Source organism: Phasianus colchicus, chromosome 2 (genome assembly GCF_987193195.1).
Source record: "Phasianus colchicus chromosome 2, bPhaCol1.hap1.1, whole genome shotgun sequence".
NCBI classification, from domain to species: domain Eukaryota; kingdom Metazoa; phylum Chordata; class Aves; order Galliformes; family Phasianidae; genus Phasianus; species Phasianus colchicus.
The window spans coordinates 4,150,049-4,167,275 of NC_143437.1; the positions used below are offsets into that span (position 1 = coordinate 4,150,049).

Here is a 17,227-nt window from a genome sequence, read left to right on the forward strand (position 1 = left end):
TCAGATCTCTCTGTCTGAAGTACATTATATTACATGTATAGGTTTCTTGGTTTTGCCAAATAGTTTTAAATCCATTTTTCTTACTCCAACATAATGGCTAAAATCAAACAATTTATGAGAAGCAAGAAGGCAGACTTACAGAATGTTCTGCCTTGGGTGGTTTTGTTGCGTCTCAGTTTTCTTGGGGATCTTCTGCTCCTGCTCACATTGAGGACAGCAGCTTGCATGTGCATGGAGCTGGCATTCTGTAATTGGTAGGACAGAAGCAGGTCAGCTCCTTGTCCTCCAATGGAGGTTGGGGCCATCATACGCACTGTTTTGGTACAGCTCATCTGTACCAGTTAACCAGTTAACCCTGGTTAACTTAGCAGTAGGATTATTTATGCTATGACCAAAAGACTGACTAGCACAGAATTGGAAGTGTACTTGTCTTACACTTTCTTAACTACTCAACTACATTACTATACTTTCAAATTTGTTTTCATATTTTTTTCTACAAAATCATCTCCATGTAGATAAGATGTGAAGGAATCCGACTGTTTCTTCTCTGGCTTCAAGCACTTCAAACTAACTGTACAGAAGAGCAGATATTAATATTTGCATGCCTTGTGCCTGGATTTCCACCCGTTATGTCCTCACGAGGTCCCTGTACACTTGATAACGTCATTAGTCCTCCTAATTCACCAGATGGTGAGTAAACATAATTTCTATGCTGGATGCTTCACCTTTTCCCTTTCCCTCAAGTCACTGTGAACCTGGAAAGCTGCTTGCAGGGACAATGCTGTGTGATTAATACTGTTTGTAGCTCAGAGATGGCCTGCATCTGTCAAGCTATTGACATTTTTTTTGTAGTGTTATGGCCTTCAGGTTTTGTCATTCTGAGTTAAGAACAATTTTGTGGTTATTTTTTTTATACTGAGGTAAAAGTATATGAACACCTTACTGCAAAATAAGTTAGTGTGTAGATTTACAGCTTATTTGTTAACCTGCAGCAACTGCTTGTGTTAATCCTTCCAGACTGCACTAAAGCAAAGGTTGGTCCTGTCCTCAGATATCTGTGAAGATATATGGGAAAACACAGGAAGTCCAAACAGTTTTGGCTTTGCACAACTTAGTAGCACTTTAATAATTATCAGCAAATTGATTTTTTTATAGAGAATATTATTTATTTCAGTATTTTCAGATTTTCTATGTTTAAAGCATTTTCTCTTTATTCTAGCTAAGATTTTTCCAGAAGAAATTACCCCACTTTTGCCAGCTGTCTCTGGAGAGAAAATTGCTGAAGACCAAACCTGCTATTTTCTTCAGTTACTATTAAAATATATGGTAATTCAGGTGCGGAGGAGATGTGTTTTTAACTATTCATATTGGGAGGATTGCGTTCGAATGAGCTTTGTTTCTCTGATATGTTAAAGTCATTCAAGGTAGTATTTCATATTCTTATTGTGCTTTTTAAAAAAGTAAATAAATTTGGGGCCATTGTTTTTTCATCTCTCGTGTTAAAGTGCAGTTGTTTATCTTTCTCATTAAGTTGTCAACAGGGAATGACTATCAGTATAAAACATGATCTCCAAGCTTTTTGTTTCTTCCTTTCTTTTTAATTCTGTGGCAAAGGCTGCAAGCTTGGAGTGGAAGAATAAGGAGAACCAAGACACTGGTTTTAAGTTTCTCTTTACCTTGTTCAGAAAATACTACCTTCCACACTTGTTTCCATCTTTTACAAAACTAACCAACCTCTACAAACCTGTTCTAGGTAAGTAGCAAGTTTTGTCTTCTAAGTTTAAAAAAAAAAAAGTTCTTTCTTCCTTAAACAAAAAAAATAAGCATCAAAAGCCAAATAAAAGAAAACAGAGTTGTAGCTGTGAAATAAACAAGCTAGTTTGTGTTGCTGGAAGCATCTATAGGAAGCACTTCTCAGGAATTAAAAGCACATTATTTTAGTAATGCTCACATTTTCTTTAGACTTTCTTCTAATATTCTACTGAATTATGTATTAGAGTCAATAGGAGCAGGGTTGTTAACACTCACCTGATACACTACAGCCTCTTCTTTGTCACTCCTCTCTTCCTTCCTCTGACTTCTAACTCCTGTCTTTGCAATTTGCTCTTAGTGTCTGAATTCACCTCAGTGCCACTTCAGTCACGTTCACAACTGGAGCACAACCCTTTCCTGTATTTCAGCTGTGTACAAGTGATTTTCTCCCCCAAAATCTAAGCATCTGTGTTAATTGTGACCCAACTTATCTCTGTTTGGCATTCTTCCGCTTTCTTCCCATGTGTGTTCTCTCTTTTATTTCAGCTTCTGCAGTGCTCTTTGCACCTGAGTAACATCTCTTTCCCATATGCTAAGTATCCTTAATCTTTTCACTGAGTGTTCCTGAGTCATCCTCTCTTTCTCATTCTACCTTACTAATAAGACCCAGGGAAATTTATAAACTTAATTTTTGTTGCAGACTCATGTTTGTTTTGGATCTTGTCTTACTCTTTGCAGCTCTTCTCTTTTGCTTTCCTTTCTTTTGCCTAATACAAATCATAGCCTTCGTGAAAGATTTGTGCTCTTGTGTTCTTGCTTTTCTTTAGAAGTAGTAAAGTCATTAATACAAGTGTTAAATAATAAAAGCGGTCAGTCACTGCATCTGTTATTTCACATGGAGAAAATGTTGTTGGTGACACGTTCTATGCATTTAAACAGTCTGGAAGCAAGTACAATTTTTTAAGATTAGATTTTTTCTGTATTTTCTCTTTTTATCTCACCAGATATTCCTGATACAAGACCAAGACCTGTATACATTACTGCAACACGAAACAATGAAAATGTCTATAGCACAAAAATTCCATATATGGCAGCTCGAGTTGTATTTATTAAGTGGCTTGTTACTTTCTTTCTTGAAAAGAAATACTTAACTGCTGTTCAGCATACAAAAAATGGAGGAGAAATGCTCCCTAAAATTATCCAGGTGTGCTTTCAAGTTTACCTTTTTTCTCTTTGGATGTGCTAGAAACTTGCAAGTGATTGCAGCGCGCTGACAGCTGCAGCAAGAAAGAAATGCAATCCCCAAATGATTAACTGATATACTTGTAAATTGATTATTTTTTCTTTTTTGAAGGAGGGAGTCTTCAAGGGAATCTCTTAAGTAATTAACTACATTTTTTTCTTGTATATGTTTGCCTTACTTGCCTTATTTCATTGCTATTATCTTTGGACTTCTAGAATTTAATCTGTAAGCTGTCAAACTTATTTGAGGCACAGACCATCTCCCTGTAGCATCAAAGGCTGTTTTGTTTTCCTCTTGATTATAGCAGCTGTTTATGATGAGATACTAGAAAAATATTTCACTTTTAAATTCTGGTTGAGGTTTCTGTAGAATTAGGGGCTTAACGTGAATTTTGTGGAAATAAAATGTTTTAAGAGACTCTCTAGTTTCCATTAAAAATCTAGGATCAATGTCAATTTTAGATTTTTCTCTTGAATTGTAGGTCAGTGTCAAATCTGGCTTGAGTGGAAAAACATTCACTAGCTATGAAAGTCAAACTGTATATTTTCATGTTAATTAATTTTGAAGTTCTTCACTGAAGAGTTTTAAAGCCTTAGAAGGGCTAAGTGTAGCTTACCTACTGAAAGTGCTTTTTAGTAACCTTTTCATTCTCATTGGAATTTTCACCTTCTGCCTAAATACGTGCTGTGTCGTTGCAACAGGCACTGCTTGGAAAATGAAATCTTTTCATTTAAAACTGAATTTTATAGACTACTGAGACCAATTAAATATTTAGGCTATATAAAGATATTACTGCCTTCAGGATGGAACCTTGTAAAAGTTATCATTTAGCTGAAGCCAAGTGTCAGCTTTTGGCACACATTGACTTCCTAGTTGTTAGAAACCTCAGTGCCTGTAGCCAGTGCCTTGTTAGTATGGCAAAATTTTACAAGTAAGTTTATTATGAGAAGCAGTAGAGACATTATTGCTGCTCTCTTTGTCAAAGAGATGGCAGCCTTGTTGAAGTAAATGTAAAGCCAAACTGCATTTGGGTAATGCTTTCAGTTAGTGTAAGTAGCATTCTTTGTCCAGCAATTCAGATGCAGTTTTATTCACTTTCTTCCAAAGTCTTTGTCCTCTGTCTTCCCTTGACTGAATTATTTTAGCCAGACATGGTTCAGGATGAAATGTTGCAAAATAAATGCAATGCCACGCCAGAACAGTATCTGACAAAGAGCTGTCGGGAATAATAATGCCTAAGAATATGCACCATGTATAGTGATGTGATCCTTCCTTTCTCAAAAATCCAATGGATTTGGAGCTGCTTCTCCCTTGTGCCTGCCAGCTCTCAGTCCCACCACTACACCCCTTGCTCTTTCTTTCTTGGGGAGCAGACAAGTCAGTCAGCTGTTCTGGGCTGCAGGGGACCCATAGGGAGTATGCATCAGATAGCATATAGGACCAAATTCCTTGTTGTTTCAAAAGGTAGATTGAAAATTGCTCGTCCTGACAGCTGAGATGCCTGTGTGCTTTCTGAAAATGAATGCTGCTGTCTTGAGTTCTGAGTAAGTATCACAGATTTTTGGTATGCAGCTCTTCAGTAATTCAATTAGCTGTATCTTTTCTTCTGTATAGACTGTTGGTGTTGTAAACCAAGATAAAAACCCTGAACTGGAAACCAGCATGTCGTATGCAAGCGAGCAAGAGAGAAGCCATTCCAATAGCAGCACTTTGTCTGACCGAAGGCTCAGTAATTCAAGCCTCTGCAGCATTGAGGAGCAGCATCGGACTGTCTATGAGATGGTGCAGCGGATCCTCCTGTCCACCCGAGGATATGTTAACTTTGTTAATGAGGTGTTTCGGCAGGTAAATGTGCTTGTGTGTGTTCAAAGTTGTTATTTATTGCTTCTACTAGTGTTTGTCTTTATCTTGATATCTTTTCAATTGTTTGAGATAAAAATGCATGTGGGCTTACTCTGAATTCCCAGTCGTCTTCTGCTATGTTGTCATGGTAGAAATTGGTTGAAACAACAGTTCCAGGTCACATAAATTTATAGGAGACACCCTCTAGCAGCAGAGTAGCCATGCATGCTTTATTGAGAAATGTTCTGTGTGGCACAGTTAAGGAACTCCCTATACCACTGCTTTTTGTGAGATGGATGTCATTGTGACAGGAAGGAGTGATTTTGTGTGTTGAGAACCACTGTGGTGTGCTGCCCTCTGCTGGTGTATTTTCAGAGCGTATGTAAAGTTATACTGGCTTCTGGGGAACAGAAAGTGACAGAATGCAGCACTTTTATAAAATATGATCGGTGTTCAGTAATTAAAGCAGATTGTGGCACTTGGATCCTGCCTGTTTTTATCTGTCCCTTAGAGGAATCTCACTGGTCACTCTGAATTCCTCTGTATTTTTATTTTTCTTTTCTTCCTACCCTACTTTTCAACCTTCCTGAAAGCATTTTGTGTAGTAGCCATTCATCCCACTGCTTTACTAATAGTCTCACAATTGTCATCAGACTTCCAGTTTCCTCATAACTTGGAGAACAACATGCTTGTTGTGTGGCATATTTAATCTGGCTTATGCTAACTCTTCAATTTCTGCAGACTAGGAGTTGAAACTCCGTCTAGCTGTTGGATATTGTGCTTCATGCTGTCTGGACAAAAGGGAGCATACTATATGGTGCATAGATTTCCCCCAATCTGAACAAGATACCCCTGTAATGTTTTTGCAGCTAAACTGACTATTGGAAGATATGCTATGAATGTTTGTTCTGAAATGCATTTCTACAGCTTCTGTTGCTGTTAATTGTGAAGAGTGAGTAATCTCTTCATAGGCAGAGCAGATTTTTTTAATTTGCAGAATGTATTTTAGTCTTTCTCAGTGAATTTGTAATATAATGCATGCGATACCAAAGCAGGAACTTTTTCTTTCTTGGGAAAACAAGGTGGATATTTTGATACCAGATAAAATTTCTCTACCTTGGTTTCTGTGCCATTTCACTGTTGTCCAAAGATTTTCCAACAGTTGATACTAGTTTGTAGTTAGATTTCATTTTCAGAAGTCTATAAAATGTTCTGTAATAAAACTAACTTCATACCACTGCAAGGGGTAGTACTTAACCATTAAGAATATGGTAGACATCACCTACATTTTAGTGAGCATGCAGTTTCCCAGGATTTATAATACTGCAAGAGTCTAACACACATCACTGTATTTTTTTTAGATGCCCAAGATCTCCAGAAATGTGGGGAAACAGGCAGTTTTGCCTTTGAAGGTTCTCACAGTGAACATCTTTCCAGAATGTTAGAAATACTGACCTGGGGTAGCACGTTGAAAATAAATTCATTATGTTGATTTTTGAAAATGTTGTCAGGAAGAATTGATTGCCAGTCACTGCTACTCTCATCACAGTTTAATGTCTTGCCTTTACCCACACTTGCTAAAATGGCATTTCATATCCTATGCTAGTGATGTAATTTGAAGTCAGCTTCTACAAGAGTAGGGTAGAACCCAAGTTTAAGTCTGCCAGACCTCTGTGCCTAATGATGACTGTGTGATGAATTCACCTTAATTTAGAGAGCTTACAATGAGCAGAAGCACCTCTTTGTGGTTGTCTGAACAAATGCAACGTGGAAATCATTTGGATTTAATAATTACAGAATTGAGAGATCCCACACAGGAGTAGATCTATGGATATATTGTTGTTTAACTTCTTGTACAGATGTAAAACATATGTTTCCTTACTTTATTTTTGATCTGTGCTATTTATGGCTGGTTATGATGCATGTGTATGTTTGTATATGCATGAATTTCTATGCCCCATATATCCAGTAAAATCAGTTAACTTTAAATTTAGGCATTTTTGTTGCCTTCCTCTGATATATCTGCAACACGAAAAGTGGTTAAGGTGTACCGAAAGTGGATACTGCAGGAGAAACCTGTGTTCATGGAGGAGCCAGACAAAAAGGAAAACAGTGAGGATGCTGCTATCAGCTTAGAGGATTCATCAGCGCAAACGGATGGTAAACATGTATGCTATCAGTGTTATTTACATTATTCTGTCTCCCTGCAATATGTTATTTATCTCTTAAACCTGCTTTGAGAGTGAGTAAAAATTTAAATTATATGGGAAATCAGGATTTAAAAGTGCTATATGTAAGGGCCAGAAATATAAATCATTACTGAGTGTTTGGTAGGCCTTACTGAGTGCAAAGAAAGATTGCAGCTCTTTGAAAAATGCAGCTTTCTTCATTATTCTTTGTCTGTAGTGATATGATAGCAAGAACTTAATGGAAGTGGTGGTAATTGCTTAAGAACTTGAAATATCTACTAATTTGCATATACTCTGTCCAAACTTTGGATCTGTAACTCTAGGAACTTAAATTGTAAGTAAAAATTCTGTGATGTCACATCTTTTTTTCATGTTCACTGTAGTAAATATTGACTTAAATGTTCACATTCAAAGCTACTTAAATAGAAATGTTGTTATACCGAGAAAGATGGTTGAGTTGTAAAATCAGAATCTGCAGTTATTCCAGGCATGAATTCAAATGTACTACAAAATGTAAGATAGAATATTTCAAAATACCATAGTTCTTTTAAGTTTTATGAGCCTTTAAATTCCACATACTATCTGTTTGCTCTGAGATATCAATGATAGACATGACTTCCTTGTCAAAATGGACATAGGACACAGTAGTTCCCTCTTCTTGCTTTTGCCATTTTAATTGATTTTGAATAAATATGGACATTTTCCTTTCTCCCTGGTCACTAACTCAGTGATGTTTTTGAAAGCTTTCCTCTGACCACTCAGGACATAAGCGCTCATCCAGCTGGGGAAGAACGTACTCCTTTACCAGTGCTGTTAACAGAGGATGTGTATTAGAAGATGAGGACAAAAATGTTAAAGCTGGTGCTCAAGCTGCATTACAGGTGTGCTGTATTGAAAGGTTACAAGGCTGTAAGAGTCGTGTAACTTATACTACACATTATAGAACACATTAATATAGCCATATTAAATTTTATGTTGATTTCCAGATTAGAAAATTTTGGGAGGGTTCTAGGCTAGCATTACTGAAAATAATACTCTTCTGGCTTACATAAACTATAATTTCCTGTTTTGGTTTAAGAACTTAGATAAAGCCCTTTCTGAAATTAAAACTCTGAAATTAAGGAAAGAAACTAAGGGGAGTTGATGGTTTTCATCAGATATGATTTGAACTTCATTTATAACTATAAAAATGTATGTTAAGCCATGTGCTCATGTCTCAGACCTGGATAACTATTTAAAGGTATGAGGTACCTATTTTTTTTCCCACAGTTGTTACAGTGAGTTAGAACTGTACATATGCTTTTACTGTACCTCATTAATTGGAAATGGTGGTGTTTGCTTAAGCATATAATGTTGGGAAATGAGTAGCTGGAGGAAAGGCACTCCTACCTGACCAAATAGAAGAGGTACCTGCAAGACAATGGACTATGTGATGTATGCCCTTGTTATCATGTAATGTCATCTGACTTTGATTTAGAATGATTTAGAACAATAAAGTGCTAGATGAAATGTGAAGCTTGCTCTAAGGAAAATGAATGATTTAACTAAGAGAGGACAAGTATTCCATTATTCTAAGTCTTGACTTTTTTTTTTCTGGCACTGTGTAAACTGACTGTAAATACCTGTGTCTTTCAGGTGTTCTTGACAAACTCTGCAAATGTTTTTTTATTGGAACCATGCATTGAAGTCCCTGTGCTTCTGAAGGAGCAAGTTGATGCTTGTAAGGCAGTTCTCAGTATTTTTAGGCGCATGATAATGGAACTATCAATGAATAAAAAGACATGGTAAGTTTAATATATTCTATATCTAAGTGAAGAATATTCATATTTAGCTGTTACAGGAGAATTATTAGGAAGGAGAGAGCGAGAGAGAGCACTTACTCTCTCAAGTAATTTGACAAGGGATGGTCCTTGTTACATATGCCACACTTACAACTTGCATCTCAGTTGATTTATGAGGTTATAGGTTCTGCTGTGTCTTCATCAAAGTGCTTTTTGATTTCAAAGTTCTGCTCATTATTTCCATTCTTGAATTTTTCTTCTCAAAAATTAAGTTTTACAGCCCACTGTCAACTGGTGTTATTTTGCAGAAGTTCTGTTGAAATCTCTGTGTGATCACATTCTCAATGTGCAAAGTTTACTGAGAATTAACAGGTTTTTTTGTTGCATGAAAATTAGCATGAATGGTTAATAGAAACTGTGAACAAAAAGTACAATTTTATTTTGGAACCAGGGAGCAGATGTTACAGATACTCCTCAGAATAACAGAAGCAGTGATGCAGAAGCCAAAAGAAAACCAAATAAAGGATACATTTGCTCAGAGCATGTCAGGATTACTTTTCCGAGTGAGTATTTTCTCTGAGTTTGGCACCAGTTTTCCATGCTCATAGTTTTGCTTAAGTACTATTGCACAGTACTATGCAACGTATTTGTAAGAAGTTCTCCTTTGCAGTAATACAATTAATTGTTTTATGAAGACAAATTCCAGGTGTCAGAAGCAGTTATCTGTTTTTCAGGGCTGTGTTGCAAACTGTGCTAGAGCACAGGCAGATAGTCTAATTGTGGGATATCTTCAGTGAATAGCTCTACACTGTAAGCTGTATGCAATTTTTTGTAGAAGTAAGTTCATCTGGCAAGTGAAAACTAAGTCACACTTAAGAAGATGAAAATCTGTGTGCATCTGTTTGTACATGATGTGTTCAGACCTGAATGTTACAGGCATAACTCAAGCTATATAATCAATTGAAAGGCGTTGTGATGATCAGTGCTGTATTCTATTCTATTATTACTGCTGTATGAACAATATATTAGCTTACCAGGAGAAATACAGACCATCTGAAGCATCTGTTTCAGAATTTTTAAATTTCCTTGGTCAGTAACTTTTATGAATATCCACTTTTATGAATGTCCACCAGTTTCTGGGAATGTTTTCTGATGAATAGTAACTATGTATCTGTGTGTCACTGATAATCAACACTAATATGCAAGATGGTGTTGTGTTAATTTCAGCAAAGATGTGTGACTTGTCACTTGTTTATTTCCTCTTAGACCCTCATTGTGGCTTGGATCAGAGCAAACCTGAGTGTCTACATTTCTCGGGAGCTGTGGGATGAGCTGCTTAGCGTTCTGTCTTCCCTGACTGACTGGGAGGAGCTCATAAATGAGTGGGCCAACATCATGGACTCTCTGACAGCAGTGCTAGCAAGAACTGTGTATGGGGTGGAAATGACTAACTTACCCTTGGATAAGCTCAGTGAACAGAAAGAAAAAAAGCAGAGAGGAAAGGGTTAGTCCCCATGCTTCAGTGCTTTTTGTATCAAACAAGTTAAATATTCAAGTTTAAACTTTAAAAGATCTAACATTAAATACCTCTTAATCTTATGTAAGAACCTGATTAATCAAATATGAAGGGCTTTGGATTTTTATGTTCGTTGTGCTAGGAAGGGTAATTGGGGTCAATAGATGGTAGCTGGTTAGTGGCTACCATGTTAATATGTGCTCAAAATGATTTTTTTCTGTGCAGCAGGAACAAATCGTGATTTCTTGTGCTATATTCTGGCATAGTCATCAATGTCAAAATTCTTTTCCATGTAATTTTATTAAACTTTATGAATTACATATTCATAAATATCACAGTGTTTCAGCTGCATTCATATGCTGCTTTGCAATTGATGCACATAGTTGAATTTTTACTATGATTATAAAGCAATTACTACATCAGTGATTTGAAGATGAATTTTTTTTCCATGTTGGAGTGCCTGTAAGTTCATTCAAATCTTAGAAGAATAAATGACAAAGTTAAATACAATACTACATGCTAGAATACTTTTGTTTTTTCTTAGGTGCTGTTTTAGAGCCTCAAAAGACAGCTGTAGTGGGAAGATCTTTTTCATTAAGCTGGAAGAGTCATCCTGAAGTTGTGGAGCCCATGAGATTCAGAAGTGCCACCACCTCTGGAGCTCCTGGAGTTGAGAAAGCAAGAAATATTGTTCGTCAGAGAGCAACAGGTTAGATCTTTACTAGATATCTTAATCCCAAACATCCAGTAACACTCAAGTTTTATATCTGCCTTTGAGTTCTGACTTCCAAAAATAATGCAACTAAACTAAACATAGATGCTTACCTGAGTCTGGATGTCTGCGGGGCTACAAGTATGAATAAAAGATCAAAGTATTTTGGAAAATACTTTGTGCATGCTCTTAAATGCATTATGGTGTATCAGTCATATTTAGTTTCTAAACTTCATTGCTGCTTGCTTTTTACTGTAATCACAAGATAAAGCAGGTATTTAAAAAGCATCCTTTCTTATTTATTTACCTTCTTCTTAATGATGTAACAATATATAGCATCTCATTTTCCTTTTTTTCCTCTCATGTTTAATTCTGGATAGAAGAAGTGTAGTGGGAGACAGAAGGGAGAATGGGGTTTAGGAGTGATGAGGGAATGTCAGAAACTCCAGGTGTTGAAAGAGATACCTAATTTTTTAAGTATATCAGAGGCCTGAATTTGGTCTCTGTTTTATAGTAGTGAGTCTCTGTATTCTAACTCAGTGGGCTATGGATTAAAACTCTCCACTGAAAGTCTTCTCTGTTTTTTTAATAGAAGATGTTTTCCTATACAGAGTTTTTCCTCATTCATAATAGATCAGTTGTGTTTCTTACCAGCAAAATACGAAGGTGAGCCAGTATGTCTTTTCTGGCTACAGAGAAGTTTATTTGGTGGGCAGTAGGTTGGTTGTCAGACTAGAGGATGAACTTCATGTGTAATAATACTCTGGTTTCATTTTGTGTCTTACAATCAGATAAAGCTAGAATTATTCTGGCTTTCATAGGATTTCTGGTCATCAGTGACTCCCAAATCAGCAGATATAAAAACACCTTATATTTGCACATGCAGATATAGCAAATAATGATTTTAAATAGTCTGATGTCTATCTGTTTCCTAAGAGTAGGACTTTCTAGGAGAACGAAACTCAGCTACTAAAATTCCAGACATTAACTTTCAGAAAGAATTGTAGCATCCTTAAAGGAATTAGAGAAATAGCCAGGGAAGAACTTTATGTAGCAGAATGGAGGTTTGGGGAAAGCATCTCCTGCCATGGGGCTTCTATTTTTTTCCCCTCCCTCAGTGAAAAACAACAGGAAAAAGACCCCACACACCTACATCAACATAACAAACACAAGAATGCCTCTTGCTTCCAAGTAAGACTTTATTTTGATCTTCTGCTTGTACTGGGAGTTAAACAGTTAACAGCAGGGTATTAATGCAGCAGCCCACCATCCTGCTTGAATATTTTTTCCTTTTTCCTTTTTTCTTCTCTAAGTATCAGCATTGGTGTTGTTGTGAACAAAAAGGGAAACAGCACAGCAAATGCCTGATTCATTTCTGGTACAGTTGGTGAAAAATTGATGCATTTTTCTAAAGGAGACTTCAAGCTTATGACAACTGGATGTTAAGCATTAATATATTTTAATAACTTGTCTTAATGATGATAGAAATCCTCTAAAGCATTAGCTACCTTGGAAGGTGTTTTTTTTTTTGTGGCCTGAGAGCGTATTTAATGTACAGGTTACAAAAGGGACACTGCTCATCTCTCTTACAGATGATGAGAGAAGCTGCCAGCAAAGTAATACTGGATACAACGTTTAACACTTTACTATCTTTGAGATTATTTTCTCCTTTTGCAAAAGTGCAGAGGTCCAGCAGTATTTTGAGTGCTCCTAGCTTCAATATTGACTGAAGAATCCAAGCCCCATCTCATAACTTGCATGTTTCATCATCCTGTTCATAAGTGGAGAAAGCAAGTATGCCAAAACCAGCATCTACAGAATAATTCAGGATGTAAGCTACTTCAGGTCATGAAGCACCTGCTCAAAGCAGGGTCAGCAGTATTGTCAGACAAGTGCACTCAGCACTTCATCAAGGCTGGAGCAATGATCCCTAGTTGAAAAAAAACAACAGCCTAACAGTGGTAGCTGTATCTTTAGATTGATTTTTAAGAGGCACACTGTCCCACTTCTCAGATCAGAATGCATTGTTTTTAGCCAAGATGAGTGAATGGAAGAGGTAGCTAGTTTTTGGGGCAGGAGAGAGCATTGCTAGCAGAAAGTAAGCTGAATAAGTTTTCCAGTTTTTGTTTTGAGCTGGATGTACTGCTAATGGTACTGCAATGAGAAGAAAAAAGGGTAAGTCAAATAAGCTGGTGCGTAGTAATCAGAGGCTGACAAAATGAAAGATTCCATGTTGTATTTTCAGTGGCTGAGATACATTGTATGTTATTAACTTAGGGATAGCAGGAAATATTGCAGAGCTTGACATTGTAAGATTCTTTCAAAAGCTTTGTTTTTTGTTTGATCATGACATTCCAAATCCAAATATTTTGCTGTTTTCTGACATAATTGTTGCTTTATTTTCTCCTGGAAGCTAAGCGAAGCCAGTCTATCAGCAACTGTGTTCATCTTTATGAGGCTTTGCCAGCTACTAAAAGTGTACCTCTTCTGCTTCACACTGTGAGCTCTCTCTTACCTGGTATCTCTTACACTTCTTGCTCTCACAGACTGTCAGGTACTGTACTTTAAAGTCATCTTTTATATAAATGTTCTTTATATTTTTAAGCTTTTCTGTCTGCTCTCTTTCTGTCCAGTTAATTATTCTTAAGGAGCGTGGAATGAGATGTTTTGCACTGGTTCTATTTCTCTTTCCTGGATCTGTCCCAAGCACAGTGTTGAGTGATGGTGGTTGCCAGTAGGAGTTGAGCAAATTCAGTGGAAATGTACCTTGTTCTTTTTCAAAGCAGGAAAGGGTTAAAAGAAAACATGGTCACTTTTAGTGGTTTTTGTTGTTCTGTCACTGGAACTGTATTCATTATCAATGTAAGCAACCTTTTCAGATGAAAAGAGGACAGGAAGGTCTTCTCAAGGAGCTGCAGTAGAAACTAGTTGTGTACACGAATGTATGAGGTATCACAAGCAAAATGTGCCAAAAAAGAAGTGCGGCTGGTTGAGCTGCTGGTACTTGATTTTAAAAGAAAAAACTCATTCACTCCGTGTCACACTCAGTTACAAATCAGTGCTTACAAATGTGGATCTTTTTTTCTTAAAGAATTTTTCCTGTAAGTATTGATTCTAGAAGCAAATATGAAAGGTTTGTCTGTGCCTCTTAGCTTTCATGTAGTATCTGATTTCTCTCAAAAGTACTGCAAGCAATGCTGGTTTTGTTCATTTAAATATTAAAAGATTAACAAGAATTACAATTTTACTGGGTTTATATTTCCTAATAGTAAAAGTAAAAATTCCTAGAATTACTGAATAAATGATTTTCTCCATGTTTTCATTTTCAAGTACTTCATTTACTGAAAGTTCCCATGCAATGGATACCTAATGTACAAAGAGTTAGGAATGCAGAAACCAAAACTAGAGAAGTTTTGCACGTGGTGCAAATTATGGCTCTCTGGGGATTCCTATTCCATGAAATATCTTGAGTGTTTTTCATCCCATGTTGTTGTTTTTGGTCATAATGTTGAAATTGTTCAAGCTAGTTGATATGGGCATTGACCTGAAAGATGGGCTTTCGTGTATTTGTTGCTTTCAGTAAAGCTTTGATACTGGCAGTGATACTTTAGGGTCAATAAACACCAGAACATTTGGGTTTTGCATGGGTTTGTGAGAAGAAATAGAAATGATGTATATTGTAATATGGGTAGTATCTAAGCTCATTTAGTGTAGATTCAATAAAGGAAACATGCTGTCCTCCTCCTGCATGCTGCTGCTGCAGTCAGTGCAGGTAGGTGTGCAATCTTGTACCCTGGGGGGCTTTGCTTCTTGCTCCTTTCTGCATAAGGATAGCCTCGAAGTCAGTGCATACAGACCAACAAGGAGGTAGGAGGCAGAGCAAAGGAAAGGAGAGGAACAGAATATAGAAAGCTGGTGGGCAGGTCATTTTAGTTTGTTTATTGTGTAGTAATATGCAGAAAGAAATGTGGAGGATTCGATAATTCAGCCCATGATCCTTATTTAAAAAACAGAAATCCAGTGCTTCTCCAAGTCACCATGTTGGTACTGAACCATTTCTTCTAATATTTTGAGAAGGAAAATAGCATTGGATGTGTGGATTGACTGCCCTGAGCAGTCTGGTGGTGGTTCTCCTGGGTCGGTTTGATGGGGGACTTGTGGGCCAACTTTCTGACTGCTTTCCAACAGAAAAGTCAACAGTTAGGGTGGGTGGCATTAACCCACCCAGCTGTGACTGAAAGGGTCGATACCAAAGGGGAGAGTTCTCCTGATCCCAAGTAAGAGTGCCACATTGAAACCCCAAAGTAATATCTCCATTTTTTTCTAGGTCTTTCATGATTTAAACCGTTAATACATCTCTCTCTAAACTTTGCTTTTCTAAGGATACTTTTAACTTCTCTGACTAGGGGTTAAATTCTAGTTTTTGTAATTTGGACTTTGAAGTACTTGAATGGCTCACTTTTTCACTTAGCTTTCATGACTGAGGAGTTAGAATATGTGTTTAATTCAGAGGTCATACAAATATATTTTTTTAATTAAATCAACAGAAGTTGAAGAATCTCAGCAGTCGGAAACTTTGGCAGGAGCAGAAGCTACAGGACTATTTGTAGACCAAGAGCAGCAGCTCACTCGAAGTAGCAGCACTTCAGATATTGCAGATCAATTTCCATCTGATTTTTTTCAAGGTAATTGTGATGAAGCATAGTAACACTACACACATGAAGAAGTGCCAAGACTTCTTGAGCCTCACTGATGCCACCGTTACCTTCTTTGGTTTTCAGCCACAGTTGTAAAATGTTTTGTATCCCATTTTCCCAGTAAATCTGTTTTTAGTAACTTATTGAAAAAGATATTTTTAAGAAGTTCTAGACCAAAAATGGAGAACACAACTTTTAATAAACAAGGGCTTTATTAAATGTGTGCATTTGCACTGTCACTGTTTAAATTTATCAGGTGCGTGCTTATAGTTCATGTTTTCAGATGAACAGTTCTACTTCTGTTTTGATTGTGCAACTATGTTATGCTTACGAAAGATTTGTCAGAGCATCATGTGTTCTATTTTAATAATTAATCTGTGAAAATTTTACAATTTGTTACCTTGCTCTGCTGTAAATATAAGAAATGTATATGTAAATGTAACTGATACTTGCTTGTAATTTGCTATGTAATTTTTCCCCCCACATTTTAATACTGTTTCCCTTCTAAAATTTGTAGGCAAAAAGGCTGGGAGTTCTCATAATTTGACCACTTTAGACTCCAAATCAATTCAGGAAAATAAGGAGTGTATGAAGAAGGAACATGAAGCTGAGCATGTAAGACAAAATAGATAGTGATTATTGACGAGATCTTGTTTTATGTAAAATAAATGCTCCGTTAATAAATAAAATATTTTATTGTGTATCAGATGGCTTTTCCTATTTAAAAACTATCAACTGAAAGAATGAATATTTGTTAGTCACATTTCTAGTGTGGAATCAGGAATTAAGCTTTAGTTGTCCCTTATGCTGTTTGCTATGATCAGTCTGTAACTTCTGATACTGTAAGTTGCCAGTGCACTTTGACATGATTTGCCATGTACTATTCTCATAAAAGACTTCTGTGTTTTTCTGTATTAATAATAAACAAGTCCATCACTTTTTTTTTCTTTTTAAATAATTAATGTTTTTTTTAGAGCTACACTACACTGGAGTAAATGTTTGATGGTTTGAAGTGCTGGGGAAAATACTTCCCTTCAGCAAAATTTGTAGCACCAGCTATTTATTGTGGATTGTTTGCCTAAGTTAACATTTGGACAGGCAAGCTTTGTAAATTTTTAATGCAGTTTTGGAAAAAAGCAATAGAAATAATATATGACTTCATCTTTATGGAAGTATAATGCAATGCTCCATGGAAGACTGCAAGATGAATCTCATCTCTGGTTGTTGGTTCTGCCATATCTCTGGTCTTGCAGTACTGCTATGCTTTGTTCTAGAGACAAGGCTCTTTCTGAGAAGTGCTCTCATTAATCGCTTCAAGAATAACAAGGTGTGGTGAAGGTGGGAGGGAGAGAGATGCAGGCTTTGTAGTTGTGGGGAATTAAAAATTAACCTGGCTCCCTATTCCATTGTCATACGTTCATTTAAATATCTTGAACTGAGTTGCAGTTAATTTATAGTAACTTTCCCTGTGTGCATTTGTGTATCTTGAAACTGC

At 36.6% G+C, this 17,227-nt stretch overlaps 1 protein-coding gene across 5 annotated transcripts in view; it reads left to right on the forward strand.

Moving 5' to 3' along the window:
* RALGAPA2 (Ral GTPase activating protein catalytic subunit alpha 2) overlaps positions 1-17,227 on the forward strand; it is a 122,225-nt gene that overhangs the window by 25,320 nt on the left and 79,678 nt on the right. For 4 of the 5 annotated variants that reach the window (XM_090134600.1, XM_090134599.1, XM_031603354.2 and 1 more), the window contains 13 exons: positions 516-690; positions 1,220-1,335; positions 1,615-1,753; positions 2,757-2,956; positions 4,610-4,840; positions 6,832-7,005; positions 7,770-7,907; positions 8,662-8,810; positions 9,259-9,370; positions 10,074-10,311; positions 10,868-11,032; positions 15,583-15,720; positions 16,250-16,347. In XM_090134600.1, the coding sequence (XP_089990726.1) occupies positions 516-690; positions 1,220-1,335; positions 1,615-1,753; positions 2,757-2,956; positions 4,610-4,840; positions 6,832-7,005; positions 7,770-7,907; positions 8,662-8,810; positions 9,259-9,370; positions 10,074-10,311; positions 10,868-11,032; positions 15,583-15,720; positions 16,250-16,347 (2,073 nt within the window). Of the gene's footprint in view, positions 1-515; positions 691-1,219; positions 1,336-1,614; positions 1,754-2,756; positions 2,957-4,609; positions 4,841-6,831; positions 7,006-7,769; positions 7,908-8,661; positions 8,811-9,258; positions 9,371-10,073; positions 10,312-10,867; positions 11,033-13,448; positions 13,590-15,582; positions 15,721-16,249; positions 16,348-17,227 lie in introns of all 5 variants that reach the window. The other variant, XM_090134602.1, reaches the window with a different exon arrangement.